Genomic DNA, 19,270 nt, shown 5'->3' with positions numbered 1-19,270 from the left:
CCTATCTAAACTTCTTATCTCATAAAAGAGCATCTGATGCCAGAGCATGAAAAGTGTATTAAGAGCTTAACATCAGTATTAATAACTCAGATTTAAAACTCTTAGCAATTAATTAAGATTAATGACAACAGTCATCCCCTTTTCTCCAATGTAACACTTCCTCACATTTTTCCAATCTCCCGTTCATGAGCCCCTCTATGCTCATTTCAGGCTGTGAAAATCAAAGGTCCTGAAACTTTGATCCTGTTATCTGCTGCTTTTTGTATCTGAGACTAAGGAAGTAGATATCGGCAAATTTACAACGAACAGCTCAGACAGCTGTCCTACTTTAAGCAGTTAATGGAAAAGGAACTAATCTAGTTAAGAGCATAAGACTAGTTCATAAATCTGGATTCAGAGGACAGTTAAAACCATCCCACCTCTTCTGGAGAGTAGTAACTGAATTAAATTCTCTTCTCACTGTTTGTTGAGAAGAGCCAGCATTTCTGTAAACTGGACTAATAAGGCACTCAGCGTTAACATAAGCCATATATAGGCCAGCACCATAAATGATTATGCAAAAGATTAATTAACATTAAAATATATGATTTGGCTAGGACAAATACAGATCTCACAAGAATTCCGATCACTGAAAATTTTTCTTAAATAGAATGTGACATAAAGATCAAATCTGTTTTTAAAAAGTGAAAAAAATGCAACTGCAAGCAAAAAAAAATTCTGAAAAAGACAATAAAAATCAAAAGCCTTCATTGGTTCAAAATTTAGCCTAAAGGAAAATGGTTGTGTTGTGTTTTTATAATTCAGAAAATGTTCAATAGATTTAATTATAATTTAAAAATTAATCATCCAAAATGACTAACTTTAGCCCCATATAAATAACATTTTTATGTATCAGCATTCTCAGCCATATTTTTGTAAATAATAATTCAAACTTGTTAAATTTGAGAATTGTTCTGTCTTAATTTTCTCAGTAGCTTAATTTTGTAAGTAGTAAAATAATAAGTAAAGATAACAGAAATGTTTAAATTCTACAAAATTCAAATGATATACCTCTTATGAATCACTAGGATCTAATGCACATATTCATTCATGTATAATTTATACTCTTAATTATAATAAAACTAAGAGGAACTCTAATATACAAAATTCTGTCCCTCAAATCAATATCTCATGCATATTACAGGGTAATTATGTTATCTGATGGCATAGGACACTGTAACCAGAATTAGAAAGTTAAAATCTTGACCCTGCTCACAGAGCTGTGGGAACCACAGTAGTGTGCTTCAGTCTAGCGGGCCTGAGTTTAGATACATCTGGTGAGGGATAGAGCAAATGATTGAAAGAAAAGTTGTATAACTACAATCTGAAAAACATACATGAGGAAAATGGCTAAGTCCCGTAAAACACAGACAATGTAGTGACAACAGGGCGTCGAAGCGGAAAATTCATATAAGCTCTCAGAGACACGCAAGTGGAATTCAGGAGGGAAGGTCGCATTGTCTAAGAACACACTGGGGCCTATCATGGGGAGGGGGGAGGGGGGAGGGATTGCATTGGGAGTTATACATGATATAAATGATGAATTGATGGGTGCTGACGAGTTGATGGGTGCAGCACACCAACATGGCACAAGTATACATATGTAACAAACCTGCACGTTATGCACATGTACCCTAGAACTTAAAGTATAATTAAAAAAAAAAAAAAAAGAATGATGTCTAACGATGTCTCTAATGAGGAGGACAAAGCAGTGGAAGTCTCAATCAATGTTAGGAAGTCAGACAAGGGAGAGAAATGAAAGAATTAGAGAAAGATAATGGGAGAGTAATTCCTCTACTCCAGAAATTTATCTGTATGCTATGTATGTAAACATGCTATTTGAATGTTTTATTGAAATGTTTTACAGACTTACTAACTCTTTTAGGCAACTAATATTTGAGATGGTCGTATGTGCTTGTATCTGTGTGTGTGTGTCTCACCAATCTGCACTAGGTTTGGCCTTAAAGCTATTTAAATAAAATACAGTGAATTCATAATTAACTATTAAGAAATCATTCATGTCAGGAAATGGTTCTAGGAAACAAAAGTGCTTGATTTAAAAAAAATTAGAAAACTCTAATATGATTCAAAACAAAAGTATGATTAGTACTGGATATGATTATGAAATTTAATATATATATTGTGTATTATTTTCCGTATACTAACCTGCTTACTAAGAAGCATTATGGGAACCTGAAGTATCTTTCTGCCACATTTTCCAAGCTTTTCACTTTTCAGCTCTTTAAGGAGAAAGAGATGATGTATATCAGAGAATGAAATTATTGTGAAATGGCAATGAGTTTGTAGAAACTATCCCAACTTTATAAGTTTTTTAAAAGCATAAGGAGAAAAAAATCTTGCAATTATTTGAAATTAAGAAAGTGTTAACCCAAAGTCAGAAAAAATAAAATGGTAAACAAATGTCCACGGGTATTCTTTCATTTATCCTTATTTTCTGTTTCCTTCTCTTTTTTTTTTGTTATTTGCAAAGTTTGAAAAATAAATTATTATTTATTTTATACCTCAAAATTATATCAGTTTCAAAATTCTTAAATGTGTGAGGTTGGAATTTGATTCAGAGTACAATTAGTGGAAAATATAAATAAAAATGATATGGAAAAATTTTTAAAGAAATTACTTAGAGAATATAATTATTACTATTGCATACTACTATATATTATTTTCTATGTTATACAAATCCTAGTGTTTTATTTATAAATAAAAATGAAAGATATTTAGCAAAGTTTAAAAGGCATTTATAAGTACATTTTTAGGAATAAAGAGGCAATAAAAGCTTCCTACTCAAGCCAATTTCCTTAACTGAGTTATAAAGCTTTCCTTAAACGAAACTTATAAATGAGGTTCTGGTAGACATAAAGGCACCATCATAATGCAACAAACTGTCTACAAAAAAATGCACTTTATTCCCCCTCGGACTGGGTCTTCTGAGTTCTAAATTTAAAAATGAGTATTTAACGCATGTAGAATCATGTAGATTTTTGTAAATTATTAGAAATTATAGTAATTTATTTAAATACATATTTAAGCCTCTGTGATAAAAAGTATATAAAAACCATACACAAAGTAACCAAAAAACAGGGGGAAAAAAGGTTAAAATTGTATCTGCGTTGACATTTCTGCTCCCCGTTGGATGATGTTAATTGATGTCTTCAAGGTATTCTACATCATAGCCATATGTTGAGCCTCAGAAAATAATGTGTTTAGTCCTGGACCACCAAGACATTTCAAAAATATTCTTCTTTTTTTTTCAGATAGGATCTTGCTCTGTCACCCAGGCTGGAGTGCAATAGTGTGATCATGGCTTACTGCAGCCTTGACATCCCTGGCTCAAGCAATCCTCCCACCTCAGCCACCCAAGTAGCTGGTACTACAGGCATGTTCCACTCTGTCAGGCTAATATTTTGTTTGTAATTTTTGTAGAGATGGGGTCTCCCTATGTTGCCCAGGCTGGTCTCAAACTCTTGGACTCAAGGGATTCTCTCATCTCTGCCTCCCAAAGTGCTGGGATTGCAGGTGTGAGCCCCACACGCAGCGAACAGTATTCCTTCAGAGTGCCAAAGCTCACTGATGATGATGGAAAGAAGTTACATTTCTAAAATCAGTGCATTGAGAAGTGGTATTTACACTAATCATTTTTTGTTTCTTGTTTATCAAAAAGTTGCTGATGAATTTTAATCAAGATAAATATTTATCTAAACTTGGAAATTAATACATAAAATGTATATGATTCCACTAAATAGCTAATAATGCCTATTGGGGAGGGGAGACAACAAAGTACCCAAGTTCTGTTTATAGGTTCTTTGAAAAAAAATAAATTTGGGGGTAATTTAAATGATTCAATTTTGCATATTCTGCATTTTTCAGGAAACCAGACTGAGTCAACACCTTTGCCAATTTACATACCAAATTAAGAGATTATTTTATTGAAACTAAGAAATGTTATCAACAAGCATTCTATTTCACGAATTTATTTTCCACTGATACAGTTGATGATATACACAGTGAGCAAATATGTTCTGTAAGAATATAGACATAGTTATAAACATGCTATATGCACACACTCCTAAAACAGTCGGTGGGATAGTAGTAACAATGGCATGTTCATGAGATGGATTTTTCTAGTAAAAATTTATCTTTCAAATATGCAAAAACTTAAGTCAATTACTTCCATTAATTTAAATGGAATATGATGGTATTTTAAAGATGCCCTGAAAGGTAAAGGCCAAAGACAATAATAATTAAAGATAATATAAAGAACGGAAAAGTCTAGTGGTATTATTTTCCAGCTTTGTTGCATCAGAATTGCCCTAAAAAAACTATAACAAATTTCAGACCTTACACAAATAAAAGGTTTAGAGTTTTTTAAACATTTTATATTTTCTACTCTGTCACTTTAACATGTAGAAGGAAGTGAATAAAAATACATGGGCATTTTATGTATGATAGGACTGACTCAATTAGGCTACAATAAAGGTTTTTTTTTTTTTTTCTAAAGCCCCTAAAATCTGTTACAAAGTTCAGCTATATGGCACAAAATATTTGGATGGAAACTAAAAACTAAATCTAAGAACGTAGTCCTTTTTTAAAAACAATGATCTATGGGGTAATAATATTGACTGGCCCAGGCTATCAATGTAAATATATTTTAATGATTTTTTTTTAAAGAATGCAGTCATTAGGAGCATAATTCTAAGCACTGAAGACATTTGAAGCATCAAATCAATTGAGTGAAGGTTTCAATCTGCTCTGAAAGACCCACTAGTGGTTACACTTCGCAACTGTGATGGGAACATAATGGCAGTATGATGCAGAATCCCTACTATCCAGATGCTTATTCTACTTGAAGATGACGTGGTTTAAGAGTGCTAAGCACTGGGTGATTTGTAAACATAATGGAGTACAGAGCCATCCTTGAGAAGGTTGGAATCACTTAAGAAGCTACCATTAAAAAGGGCAAGGCTAGTGTGAGCCTGAAAATTCAGAAGCAGAACTGAAAGGCACGAACGTAAGTCTAACTAGAGATGTAAACAAGAGGTAGAACCCAAAGCCTTTGCCTTTGAGGTTATCAGTCTTCTCTGGTTCCTTTTAAGTGACCTGTGCAACCTATCTTCTCTGATATTTTTGTGGGTTTTGCTGTAGACTTAAAAAATTGGAGGATTGAGACAGTGTTCTGACAGACTGAATATTCTTGAGAAAGCAACCGCCATCAATCACTTCAAAAAAATGAAATTATCTGCATAACTGACAAAAGTCCTCTCAATATACTGAAAAATATTTATGCTGCTTATTTCAACAAGACATAAAAACTTTGCCACATACTACCATCTGCCCTGAGGCCATTGCTCCCTGGCTACTTCCCTCTCCAAAGGATACTTTTGAGTCAGCAGCTCTCCTTTTTCTCAAGAAAGGGAGCCTAAATTATACAAATGATAATAGTTTACGTTACTATAGAATCTTTATTGTCTTACCATTCCCAGCATCTCTTTCGTATCAGGCTAATATTTTAACTAATTCCATTATGCCATATTTACGTGTGCAAAATTAAGGAGTTTTTGTAGTATTTCCATTGAAAAGTCAACAAATTCTCGAACATTTGGTATCTGGCTGAATGTAGGTAGTAGAGGAGGAGAATCGCCCAAAAAGAAAATGTTTGCTTACTTCTGACTTAACATTTTATTTTTTTATATGCAACTATAGGAAAGAAGTCTTTATGAACAGGAATCAATTAAAGTCAATATAATTTTGTAAATTTTGTTTTACTAAAAAATTACATCCATCTGCAAAAAGTCTAATTCAATTTCATCTCCGTGTAAAAAGAAACCTTACAAGTTTAAAAACAAATGGTGGATGTACTTGACGAGTGTTACTAGGATTCTTCAACTGCTGTATACACACTTTTATGTCTGCTTGCTGGTGAAGGAGGGACTGCCTTCTGAAGGTTAACATAACCTCGATTACAGCCAAGAAGCTCCTTGGAGATTTAATTGGTTTGTGGAACTACTCCAAAACTAGCGCTGCGCTTTCTTCTTTCTTTGCCTTTCTGCTTCTCTAACTCTCTCTTTTCAAATCAAAAAGGAGAACGCATGGTAATGCATCATTTATAAATTACCTTGTTACTGCGAAAAACAAAACACTGCTTTGAAAACCAAACAAACTCCTGCTGCGGACTCCGGCATGTTTGATGGAGGCCCTTCAAAAGAGTCCACGGCTTAATGCAGGTTGTTTATGTGGAGACTTCGATCTGTACCTGCTGTCCCCTGTCACTCCCTGGAAACTTGGCGGCAGATGTTGCAGCGTTAAGTTGTCTCTGAAGTGGTTTTCTGTCCTCGTCTCCCCACCGCAACGGAGTCAAACTATATTAGATCTCTTATTTGTGCCTAAGGCAAGTTTAGGAGCGCAGCTGTGTCCACCCCCATTCCTACCTTTGGTGTTTCAGTCCTCCAGGCAGCGAGTTGAGACCAAAACCGTTCTGCCGCTCTCAACTACCTCCGCTGACAGTCCGGCTGCTCGCTGCGGGCTGGGGAGGCCGCTGCCGCCGCTGCAAACAGATGTCAGCGACAACCTGCTAGCTTACACCTGGACGCGCGGCCCTCACCTCGCGCGCCGCGCTGAAACATTCATGACTCGGAGGACTTCCCGCCGCAATCAAAGCCCGGGCCCGGCGTGCGGCCCACGGACCCCGCCACCTCAGCGGGAGCTGACGCGCGGAAGAGAGCGCGAGAGAGGGCCCGAGCGGGAGACTGCTCGCCCGCTTTGATACTTTATGCCTGAACTTCAATTACTTGATCAAGGACTTCAATTCAGCAGTGAATTCTTCCGCAAACTAGCCCGGTGCGACCTCCCAGCCATAAAAGGGGCGCATTTGGCTAGAAATTCACCGTGACGGGGCTTACATAGTAAATGTGCGTGATTCTGGGTTGAATTCTAGGAACGCTGATTTGTTTATACAACTAAACCTGAGTCTCAAGAGGCAGAATCTGCAGTAAACAATTATAAATAAATGACAAGATTGTTTTCCTAGGTAGAAAACATGCTGTTGACTAGGCAGAGGTAGTGTTACTTAGAACCATTAGCCACAACCTGAAAACCACTGTTTTATTGTCTCTCAAGTGGCATGAAGTTTGTTTTGCCTTTTTTTAGTCACTTTACTTCCTTTAAAAATCAGATATGAGAAAGGATTCTCATTTACTTCTTGACAATACACATCAAGCTACATTCATTTCTAACTTAAAAAATTGTTTAGTCTTCCTGATTTCTAAAGTGTACAAATTCCTTTATAATCACATACATGGAACTTGTATACCGGTACAAATACTTCATAAGAAGCATAATCAAAAGTAAATATTATGCATATATACACACACAAACCATTATGAGCACAGAAAACACAGGAAAATAAAATTATTTGCAAAATATATTCACCAATTTATATGTTGGTAAGAAAGTTTATTTTTAAAAGAATTGACTTTAACAGACAATAACATTTGTTCCAGTGAACTTTTTGCTATGCAGAGACAATTCTTTTAGAAGGAATCAGTGTATCTAATCCAAGCTGATACAATGTTATTTACAAATTTCCTAATATTCCTAATATCAGATAATTTGTTGAGAAGATAGATTTGTTGATATAAAAGTGATATACATTTTCAAAGGGCAATGGACATCTCTTAAAAATATAAAATCTTTCATGAATTGGTCTAAGCTCAATGTTTTTCATGTAATCAGATTGTGATTGACATTAGGGATATAAGTTTGCAAATAATAGGATTTCACCCTTGTTTAGAGCCCAATCGTAGGTGTGTGTGATTATTTAAAGCTAACAAAAGAACTCCAGGACTAATTTTTCTCATTCAATGAACGATTATGCTAGGACTTAGACAGACACAGCCACACACACATACACACACTACTCTGAGGTCAATTCATTTTCTCCTTTCTTCAAGCAAATATAAATGTAGATGGATAGGCAGTTATTCAAAGAACAGCCAGAGAAGTAGAGGATACTACCACTTGGGCATTGTAGTTCCCTAAATTTTAATTTTCTTTAGTCCCTGTAATTCCATGAGATAAACCACATCTATATAAACTAAATTGGTAAAAACCATAAGGTTTAGTAACTTTAATTTTTTACCAACTAACCACAGTAAGTAGAAGGTAATGGTGAGCTATAGATGTCTTCTCATGCATAAAGCATTACCAAAGCAGATCATCCTATTTTAATGTCATGCATCAAAATTAGCTGTGCCAAATATACTCTGAATTCCTGATATTCTTCCTGCCTCTGGGTCATTATTTTCTGAATAGGTAAATTACTGTAAGTTCCCAAATGAAAGATACTCTAAAGCAAAAAAGAACTGAAATTTAAGAAATACTATGTGCTCTTTCTACAAAATAGAAATATAATTTGTAGGATATTAGAGTCTCAATACAGATTACATCACTGCCCCATGCAAATATAATTTTATTTAAACAAATAATTAAATATTACCTTTTGGATAATATTTTTATGTTTGCATTATTTTAGAGACTTAAAATTCACTGAAATATTTACCATGATTAAGTGCCCTATGATTGCTGCAGATTCTTTTTGGCATAAGTATCACAGAGTCAAACAGTTGCCTTTGTCAATAAAGATATTTACTGTGCTGGTGATTATAAGAATAGGGCAACTGAAGGCTTCATTTGTTCACAAGAAGCCAGCGGAAAATTAACATATAAAAATGTATAAACTAGTATAAGAAATTGTCAAAACAAAGTGAAAGCATAGTGGAAATAAATGTATTTAAGAAGAAACAGAGAAAAAAGAAGGAAGGAAGGAAGGAAGGAAAGAAGGGAGGTGGGGAGGAAGGGAGGTATGATAGCATTTTAGAGACAGTGAAATCAAAACAGTATGGTTTCTTAATACATACTGTAAACTTAAAAAATATTGGGCCCTTCAATTATCCTAATAATGTACAGAAAGCTATTTCACTAAAGTAGTGGAATAATTCTTGCTGTGTATTTTTATGATCTAATCTCTGGAAAGATGTAGGTTAAGGTTTATATGTGTGTGGGATAGGGAATTTAAATGGGAGTCAATTTTATGAAATAAAGAAGACCTGGTTGATGATGTGGAGTTGACATAAATTCAGATTTTTTTTTTTTTTTTTTTTTTTTTTTTTTGAGACAGGGTGTCCCTCTGTTGCCCAGGCTGGAGTGCAATGGTGCGATCTCAGCTCACTATTGCAACCTTCACCTCCTGGGTTCAAGTGATTCTTCTACCTCAGCCTCCTGAGTAGCTGGGACTACAGGTGTGCCCCACCACGCCTGGCTAATTTTTATATATTTTGGTAGAGACAAGGTTTCACCATGTTGGCCAGGCTAGTCTCCAACTCCTGGCCTCAAGTGATTCACCTGTCTTGGCCTCCCAAAGTGCTGGGATTACAGGTGTGAGCCACCACACCTGGACACATTCAGATATGCTTAATAATTTTTTGTGAAACGTTGAAAATGGAAAGCTGGGGAATAAAAATGTTGGGGAGGGGCGAAGATTTCTCAAGTTGTCTAAAAGGTAAAGGTCGTATGCTGATAACTACAGACTTGACATAAAACCTCAGTCTAAAACAAAATAATAAATATTATAAAGAAAAACTAGCAAGAAACATAAAGGCAAAACAGCAAATCATGCCAAGCTTACCTGATTTTCTTGAGTGAAGAATGTGTGGTTGGGTTTGGTTGGATGGGTGAATAGACAGATATACTTATACCTTAAATTCAGCAAGGAATTTAACAAAATTTATTAAATATCCTTGTAAATCATGTAGTAAACTGAATTTGTACTGTTGGGTAGGTTCCTAGCTTTAACATAGTAATGTCACTTAACTGTGCAGCATCCATCTGTGAGGAAGGGCTCTCATGGGATGCCACACTGAGGTTTCAACATTGGCTTGAAATAAAAATTTGCAGGTAAGAAAACATCAGAAGCACTAAAGCTAAAAAGAATAGGTATGACGATAAAAGATTAACTCAGACTGCATCAGGCACACATAGAATCATAATATGTATCTGATAAAAAAACAAATCAATTAATTGAATCAACAACTGATGTTTACTAAGCCTGAAGTCCTGCACTTAAGTAAAAACAAATTTTTCAAAAGGCATAAATAGCATAGATGTAGAGTAGAAAAAGTGGGGTTTTAGTTAACCTCACATAATAAACGTCAACTGTATTCTGAACCTCTGAGGTTCAGAATCTTTCAAAGCTGAAAGTTTTATCCTACTTTTGCCACCAAAATTCATCTGGAAGCAATGAATTTTATAATTCATATATATTAAAATATAATAGCAAAATGTCTGAATAATATGATTAGGGAATGATGCTTTACATAATATTTGATACATAGACTATATCATATTCCTAAAATCAGAAAAATCCTGAATTTTGAAATAATATGACCTCAAGAGTTAGAAAAAAGGCTTTGGACTTATCTTAGACAAAAGTGTGACCATATCGATTGAAAAAAGAAAAGAAAAGAAAAAGGAAGAAAATCTTGGTCAAAATAATGGAAAGGGAAGCATTATTCTTCAAACATGAAAAAATAAATAACTGAACCTGCTGGAGCAACATTTGAAACATTACAGCATTATAATTTAAGAAGAATGTTAAATCCATTTGGTATCTAACAGAGTACCTGATATATGTTAGGCACTACGTAAATATTTGTTGAATGAATGACTATAATGCATCATTTTAAAAACTAAACATACCAATTTATCGAAACTCACATATTTCTTCTTTTCTATTCCCAGTGAACCTTCTGGTTTTCACTTCTGAATCCCAGATTATCTAGCAAACCACGAATCACTGCCTCAGTGACTTTGCTCATGATGCCACATCTAAGGAAATGTTCATTCTAGCTATTTCCTATCTATATTCAAAGGCAGAGCACCTATATTTTTGAAGAAGCTTTCCCTAATCTCTCCTTAGGGAGAGCTAGTTTTTATTTTTCTATTCACTCAAGAGTACCCAGAACACATTCCAGAATAAATCTTATTTTTGCACATGTCTTGTTTCCCAAACAAAGTTTAGGTTTCTTAAGGGCAGAGGCTGCTGTTTGTTTCTACTCTTCGATACCACCTGATGTCATTGCTTGTACATATTTATAATCCAAAAATTATTGAATTGAATCAAAATTAATGGGAATAATGAAAGACTATAAACTAAGTTGCAATCATGACAGTTAAAAGAAAATATAAAGTATTAGCAAGAGAGCTGAGACCACTGTCTGTTTTTGTTGGCTAGTATACATTCAATGTTAGCTCAATACCCAGCACTTAATAAGGTGAAAATTATTGAACAAATAAACTAGTGTCTAACCTGGGGAATAAAAACTAAGATGATGCAAGAAAACAATTTTAAAATACGTGAAGTTAAAGTGTAGCATGTAGAAGAGGAAGAAGAGTTAGTACATGTTGTTCCAGAACAGAACTCTGGATCACAGATGAATTTTAAAAGATACAAATGTCATTATGCGAAAACTTTTTATGAAGAACCACTGTGATTGGATAATGAAAGAGGATGCTTCATAAACCAACTAGTTCTCTCTACTTACAGTCTTAGCAAACAGTAAAGGATGATCTGTTGGGAAAATTCCAGGAATAAATTTTCTCAAATTGGATTTTTAAAAAATCCTCTCAAGCTGAAGCTCATGAAGTTTATTCCCTTGTTAAAACAGAGGAATGATCATGTTGACACACAATGAAACAATTCTACTGAGGTAGGAGGCAGCACTGGATTCTGGAGGTGAGGCTTGGACACCAGACCTAACTGATGATTAACTAAAACAGGGACAGGGCGAAAACACTTTCCCATAAGACACACTGACAAGGGTGCCATGTCAGTTTGCCATTGCCATGGCAACACCCAGAAGTTACCACCACTTTCCATGACAACGACCCAATGACCCAGAAGTTGTCACACCTTTTCTAGAAATGTCTGCATGATCCACCCCTTAATTATCATATAATTAAAAGTGGATATCAATATGACTACAGAACTGCTTCTGAGCTGCTCCTCTGGGCACACTGCCTATAGGGTAGCCCTGCTCTGCAAGGAGTAGTACCTCCGCTGCTGCTATGCACTGTCGCTTCAACAAAAGTTGCCAACACCTCTGGCTCATCCTTGAATTCTTTTCTGGATGAAGCCAGGAAACTTCCGGGGCTAAGCTCCAATTTGGGAACCCTCTTGCCCTGCATCAGATTCCTTCTTAGGTGAAGTTAAGAACTCTCCCAGGCTGAGCTTCAATTTTGGGGCTCACCTGCCCTGCATCACTACTGTTATGAACTGTACTGTCTCTGAACAAAACCTATCCATTGTTACACATGAAAAGGTTTTAATCAATTTTTGTTACATCAATACAGTGGAAAATAGTACTAGTATATTACAGAAATTACAGAACTAGAGGAATTGTAGCCACATTTCCAAACAAAAATATAGCTTCAGACAGACTTCCCTGATGGGGAAAAATATATACATATACATATGTGTGTATGTGTGTGTATGTTTATCACTATCACAGATTTTTATAATGCTTTATAACTTTAAAGCCACTTTTACATAATAGTCAAGAAATTCGATTACATCAACTGTTGAAGGCAGGGAACATACTTATACCTATAAAACAGATTCTGAGGCCTTTGCCCTAGGCCTTATTGCTACTAAATGCTACTAAATGCTAGAGAAGGACTTCAGCTACTAAATTCCAGTCTGTTGGAACATTATGTCTTCAAAGTCAAGGGCTGATGCAATGATTGTGCTTATTAAAGTATGTGTACAAATGACCAGTATTGTAAAGAATTACTTGAAAAAGGAATGGTATAAAAATGTAGTTTGAAGATGCATTCTAACAACAGGTACTTTATAGAAAACTCTATGTAATAGAAATCTACACTTGACAGGATTTCCTTCCTCAAGTTCAATAGGGCTTTAAAATCATTTTTTATTACTATTTCCCTGCCTTCATTATACTGACCCAAGCAGTTAGCTCTTTCTCAATACATTCCCATATACAAACCTCATCTCCTTCCTGAGGTCGCATCAAAGAAACCCGGTCATACTGCCGCCTCAGCAAAGCCCAGAGAGCATCAAGACGACCCTGAGGGAAAATGAGACTTGTGAATTCCCAGAGACTGTACTCAATCTCTATGTACTGAATACATGAAGATGTAAAACGACGAAAATAAAATCTTCTTTACCCTCATTTCTTTCATAAGGTAAACTAGTAAGTAATAAAAACCTGGAGGTTCTTATTGCCAAGAAAGTATTCAGCTGCTAAGAGTGTACAATGAATGTCTGCAATTTGATCTACCCTCTTTCAAGTAGTTGGCGAGACGTGGTACTAAAAACGTTTCAATGTCTCCAGAAGTTTTGAGTTAAATTACACAAAATTTGGACACGTACCTTAATTGGCGTGTACCATTTTGTCTGAGGAGGCTGGTGTGTGGGTTTGGGTCGCGGTGGTCTAGGCCTGATGGGTTCCTCTGTTTCTTCAGGAATCTTCACCACAGCATTTTTGGCTTTCTCTAGCCTTGCACCTTCCTCAGTAGATCCTTTATCACCCCAACGAACCTACAAAACAAAAGGAGAGTACTGTTATAAGACATAAAGTATCCTAGAGGAACAGGTTCTTATTGAGCCTATGGTCCTTTAGTTCACATCTCAGAGTAAAAAAGAAGATGAGCAGGTATCCTAATTCCTAATTTCCCCTTTTCTGAGGCTGAATAGGTTTCTCACCACTCCTTACTGTATTTAATACTAAGATTCAAAAAGACAAAAAGACCCTTTGTAAAAATCTGAAGCCAACTAAATTTGAAGCAACCATTTTTCCATAGTTTTAAATAAAGAGTCCATTTGTGGTTTACATATGAAATGCATGACAGTGTGTAATCCTGTTCTCTAATTTGGTTTTTCTCCCCTGCTAGCTAAACACATACCCATATGTAGTGATGACACTGGAAGAAATACATGAAAATGATGATAGTTAGCATTTACTGAGTGATTACTATGTGTCAGTCTGCATTTAATCCATACAAAAATGCAGTGAATAGAGACTACATTTTATTCTTTCCAGATGAGGCACAAGGAGGTTAAGTGATGTGCCCAAAGCCAAACAGCTAGTAAGTGACGGGGCAGGGATTTGAACATGAATTGAAATGGGTTAATAAGTTTCAAATGGGTTTGAATTTTACAAATTTATTTTATACAAAAGAGTTGCTTCTGCCAAATTTTTCATCACATTTGTTTAAGGCAAAAAGTATGATCTGAACATTTAGTTTTTGAAAGTAAAATAATTATATATGAGTTTTCTTTACTTTTTAGTTCTATTTTGTAATGTAGTATTCAGCCTTTAGTTCCCAAGCTCATCCGAGTATGGTTATGTGGCATATGATTTTTTCATTGAGAAGGACAAATCTGAAAAGACTGCTTTGAAAAGAAAAGTTCAGGAACAGTAGAGAATTCCACAAATTATAGCAAATTTCCTCCTCTGAAAAATCTTGACATTGAAAAACCATACGATCAAATGATTGCTTTACTTTTCAATAGGGAGAAATTAAGAGCTAAATTTGAATCAAACTGGGTATGTAAATAGGATGCAGTCCCTGGAGAAGAGCTTGTCCAACCAGGAGTAGTGGAAAGTCCTACAAAAACCAAGGACATCACCAAAGATGGGCAAGGTCAGAGAAATGAAGCTCTGAAAACCTATACTAAGACCTACCCAGGGCACACTATGACACACCAGAGTTAAGTGATTTCTAAAAAGAAAAAAAATCCTAAGACTTCCTAAAGCATTTTAATGATCTGAATTAGTGGGCAGGGATAGAGAAGATTACTATCCACGGAAAGAACTATTCAGTCTTTTTGATAAGGCTTACTTAGGTGTTTTTACCTTTTTTTACTACAATTTTAGAATGGGCTTTCAATTTCAAGTGGGCCCTGTTGAGTCATTAAAATGTATCTATATCTTTCAGTGTGATCAATGATACTAGAATGTTTTTTATGAGGTTGTTAAAATTGTTTTAAACACCATTAAACCTTTAGAGCTAGATAGTTGGCTTTCTTTCCGGAGAAATGACCTTCTCTTTCCAAACACAGTGTCATCACCTAGATAAACTAACACTTATAAAATCTTTAGATACAGCTAAATTGTATTAAAAACTCTAAAATCAGGACACATATCCTTGTAGTTGGACAGGCTCAATTTTAAGGAAAAAAAGAAGATACACAATTAAGTAAAGACACAAATGTCCTAACTTAGAGAAGTCATTCAGGGTAGAAAGAGAGGTAGATACACTTTAGATCTGTTCAGAAATGATAGGCTTTAGCATAGACAGCTCCCTCGCCTATGTTTCACAGTTGATATTGCAAAGGTCATGATAATCATATTCTTCTTTCTGGCACTATTAGTTTCACTGGCACTATTCTCAGATTAAAAAAAAAAAAATATGAAGCTAGTTAAACTAGAGTTCTGACCCAACGTGGCATTTCTAGGTACTAGACTATCAAATGACTGTACTTGAGAAATGTAGTTGCTGAGGTCTAAAGAAGATTCATTAAATAAATTCATTAGTTTTAGTTCATGAAGGAGCTATTTAATCATCATTAACATCATTACCACCACAAACAATTCTCACTTACTCGAAGTCTGAAACCAGAAATTATTTGAGTTTTCAAACTCTTAAAAGCAATTAAATAAACATATATATGTATATGTGTATGTATGCATAAATTTTAATATTTTAGTTTGACCACATTGAGACAGTTAAAAAGGACAAAAGAATAACAAGAATAGACTGCTAAAGGAAGCCTTGGCAGAATTAATATATCGGGCTTTATTATGGAAAAAAAAATAAGTGTAAGCTTGATAGCTAAATTCTTCCAACTCCACTTGGCTTTCATTATAAGCAATAAAATTCCATAATTTCCAGAGCATATTTGGATGACTAGGAGGTTATATCATTGAGGAGCAATTTCAGAATCGAGAAAAGAAACAAAAACAGTTTCACACTGAATTGGCAGAAACACACATTTGAAGTCATTAGGTATTGTGGATCAGTTGTGCTAACAGCTGTTATTAATATCATCTCAGTTCCAGCTTTCTAAAAATTCCCATTACCATAGTGTTTAAATATTTAATTTAAAGAAGAAGGAAGAAAAAATATTCTAGGTAAAAATCCCTATACTGGCTTAAAATAACCTTAGCTATAAAAATGTGTTCTGTAATTCACATGTGCTCATAATTTCTATAATTCCTTTACTTTTCCTAGTTTAAGAGCTTTTTTTTAAAAAAAAAAAAAAAAAGAGAGAGAGAGAGAAGTACCTTCCAGGTTTGAATGAGCATGCTCTTAAAACAAATTTTGTTTGCACGGCGACACCTGCCTGTAGCCCCAGCTACATGAGAGAATCGAGAGAATCGCTTGAGCTCAGGGGTTCAAGACCAGCCAGAGCAACATAATGAGAACTCCCCATCATCCACTCCAGATTTCTTAACAAATAAGCAGATAAATGAAACATTGTGGTTTTCTGTTTTCCCTCTCCACATTTAAATAAATTCATGTTTGAAAATGTTTGATGATGCTTAATTCTCAGTTCAATTGTTATTGTGTATTTTTATACACAGGTTGCGTATAGTTCAAAAATCTAAAATTCAAAATGCTCTAAAACCTGAAACCCTCGGAGTGCCACTTAGCAGCATAAGAGGAAAACTCCACACCTGACCTCATCTGTTGGGTCACAGTCAACACTTTGTTTCACGCACAAAATTGTTTTAAAACATTGTGCTATTTTAAAATTAATTTATGTTTGTATATTTTGTTTACAAAATATATAAGCATAACACGCATTTATGCTTGTGCATTATGTTTGTGTATTTATTGCATATTTTAAATTCATTTATGTTTGACATACACCTTATACACATATTCTTCTTATGTGTATATAAGGAGTATGTCAAACATATTCCTCTTATGTGTATAAGGTATATATCAAACAAAAATAACTTGCATGTTTAAACTTGGGTCCCCTCCCCAAGATATCACATTAAGTATGTGCAAATATCCTGAAATCCGAAAAAAATCCAAAATCTAAAACACTTTTAGCTCCAGTCATTTCAGGTAAGGGACTCTCAACCTGTATTGTGTTTCCCCTTTGTAACATCCACACTTGCTTTTCCATTTTTTTCTTCATTCTCATTCTTATTTCCATCTTATTGATGGAATACTTCATGCAAGGTAGTCAGAATTATCCAAAACTAAAATGGACCCAGATTTATTACAAGTTGGCTGAGGTTTCTGGTCACAGACTTTGTTCAACTGAAAAGGATGGGTGGGCAACATAATTTCACATATTAAGAGTTAATAACTCTTGAAACTTGAACTATCGCTTAGTTAGGGATGTGTGTGTGCTCTTGGCTGTCATAAATATAAACCAATAATGTTCCTTTTAACTCAGGACCCACTCAGGATCTCACTCACACATTTCCTTTCCTTTAGAAAGAGACCTCAATCTTTGGAACACTGGAATATTGAACTAACAAAAATCTGACATATTCCTAGTTTTTTAAAGCAAGAATAGTATTTATTCAATTAAGGCTCACATACTAATATCCTTACTTTATTATCATGCAGTATTTTACATGAGTGAATTTCAAAATGGTATTAAGCTTATTATTCTGAATATGAACTACTACATGCTCAAATACATTTAAAAAATAAGTAAATATATAGCATAGATTGAAAATTTTTCCATCCAGAGAAACCTACTCACATTTTTGGTATATCCTATCAAGTCTTTTTTTCCCCTGTTATACAGATCTTTTTACACACACATTTTGGAATGAGGTGAAATCAACTAAAAATAAGTTGTTACAGATCATATTTGGATATTTGATTGTAACAGCTTTATTTAAAAGTGTATGTTTTATACATATGGGAACATCCTATATACTTTCTTCCCACCCTTCCACGTCTAGAATGACACAACAAAAGTAAGAAAGGAAAATAACCTTCCATGTTAAACAACAAGAACTTGCCTAGCCATGTTCTCTTATATTGTTTGCGATTCTCAGTTTCTAGCATACAAAAACACATGCAATAACTTCTCCAAAGACCAACTTAACTGAATCTAGCAATTGCCTTTAACCATGGATAATTGGCAATGAGGTATCTGTCTCAGAGCATATTTCAACAATAAAGGGCAGGCTCTCAGGGAAAATGTCCATTGTTTCAAGATCTAATGTGGTCCAGAAAAGTAAGAATCACTGTCAGATGACCTATATAAACACTTTGGGAATGGCAACCATGTTCAGTATGTCTGGGCTTTTTTCTGAAGAAGAGCAAAATTTATTCTGAAAAGGGAAACTTGCCTCGGGAATCTGAATTTTATTGTAGTGTATAAAAGGAGAAAACTGCATTAATTGTGGGGTTGTTCATTAGGTTATCAAGTTTTGCTGGCGCAAAGCAGATATGACAATAAGAAACATGTGCAACAATGGTAAAATGCATAAAACACATTCTAATCGGAAAGGAAAATTATAACTAATAAGGAAGGAATGCCAGGATTTTATAATAAAGTCAATGTGTTCATGAAAAAAATTCCTTGAATTGCTCCTTGGGATGGGATGCAGGCCTGTTTATACTGCTGTTAAGACCTCAGTGCTGTTAATAATTGCTTATTACTAAATAATATATCACTTTGAAAAAATAGTTCATGGTGATAAGAAAACCTTATTTGATTTTTAAGGTATAATATTAAAGTTCAATGTTAATCAACACTTTGGGCTAGTCCGAAAGTTCAATGCATTCTATAAATGATATATAATATCAATTACAATAGTTCATAAGTGGCAACTGACAAAGTATTAAATGTGCTTTCTCTGTATTTGTGATAAGGTCAGATCCATGCTATTGAATATTTTAACATTTTCTTCTCAAATAGTAGATTACTATTGGATCTTTACAAAGAAGAACATTGTTGCAACTTGAAGTGGCTGGCTTCTTCAAAGTTGACATTCTATGACGTAATTTTTTCCAAAATAAGAAAAACCCTAGTTTTGTTTTGTCCCTTAGAATTCAGAGGTCTTATCAATGCAATCCTTTGACTAAGGAAGCCAGTTCTTCTAGGCCAGTTTTGCAGTGGCTAGGATGATTCCATAGAAAAAAAATGTATCCAGAAAAG

At 34.7% G+C, this 19,270-nt stretch overlaps 1 protein-coding gene across 2 annotated transcripts in view; it reads right to left on the bottom strand.

Moving 5' to 3' along the window:
* The window catches only part of ANTXR2 (ANTXR cell adhesion molecule 2), a 157,445-nt gene that overhangs the window by 49,690 nt on the left and 88,485 nt on the right, over positions 1 to 19,270 (bottom strand). For both annotated transcript variants that reach the window (XM_030916282.1, XM_010354122.2), the window contains exons 15-16: positions 13,499 to 13,666; positions 13,113 to 13,193 (exon numbers count right to left, since the gene is read on the bottom strand). In XM_030916282.1, the coding sequence (XP_030772142.1) occupies positions 13,113 to 13,193; positions 13,499 to 13,666 (249 nt within the window). The remainder of the gene's footprint in view (positions 1 to 13,112; positions 13,194 to 13,498; positions 13,667 to 19,270) is intronic.

The sequence above is a fragment of the Rhinopithecus roxellana genome, chromosome 2 (assembly GCF_007565055.1).
Source record: "Rhinopithecus roxellana isolate Shanxi Qingling chromosome 2, ASM756505v1, whole genome shotgun sequence".
Taxonomy (NCBI): Eukaryota; Metazoa; Chordata; class Mammalia; order Primates; family Cercopithecidae; genus Rhinopithecus; species Rhinopithecus roxellana.
This window is presented reverse-complemented; position numbering and strand designations above follow the sequence as displayed.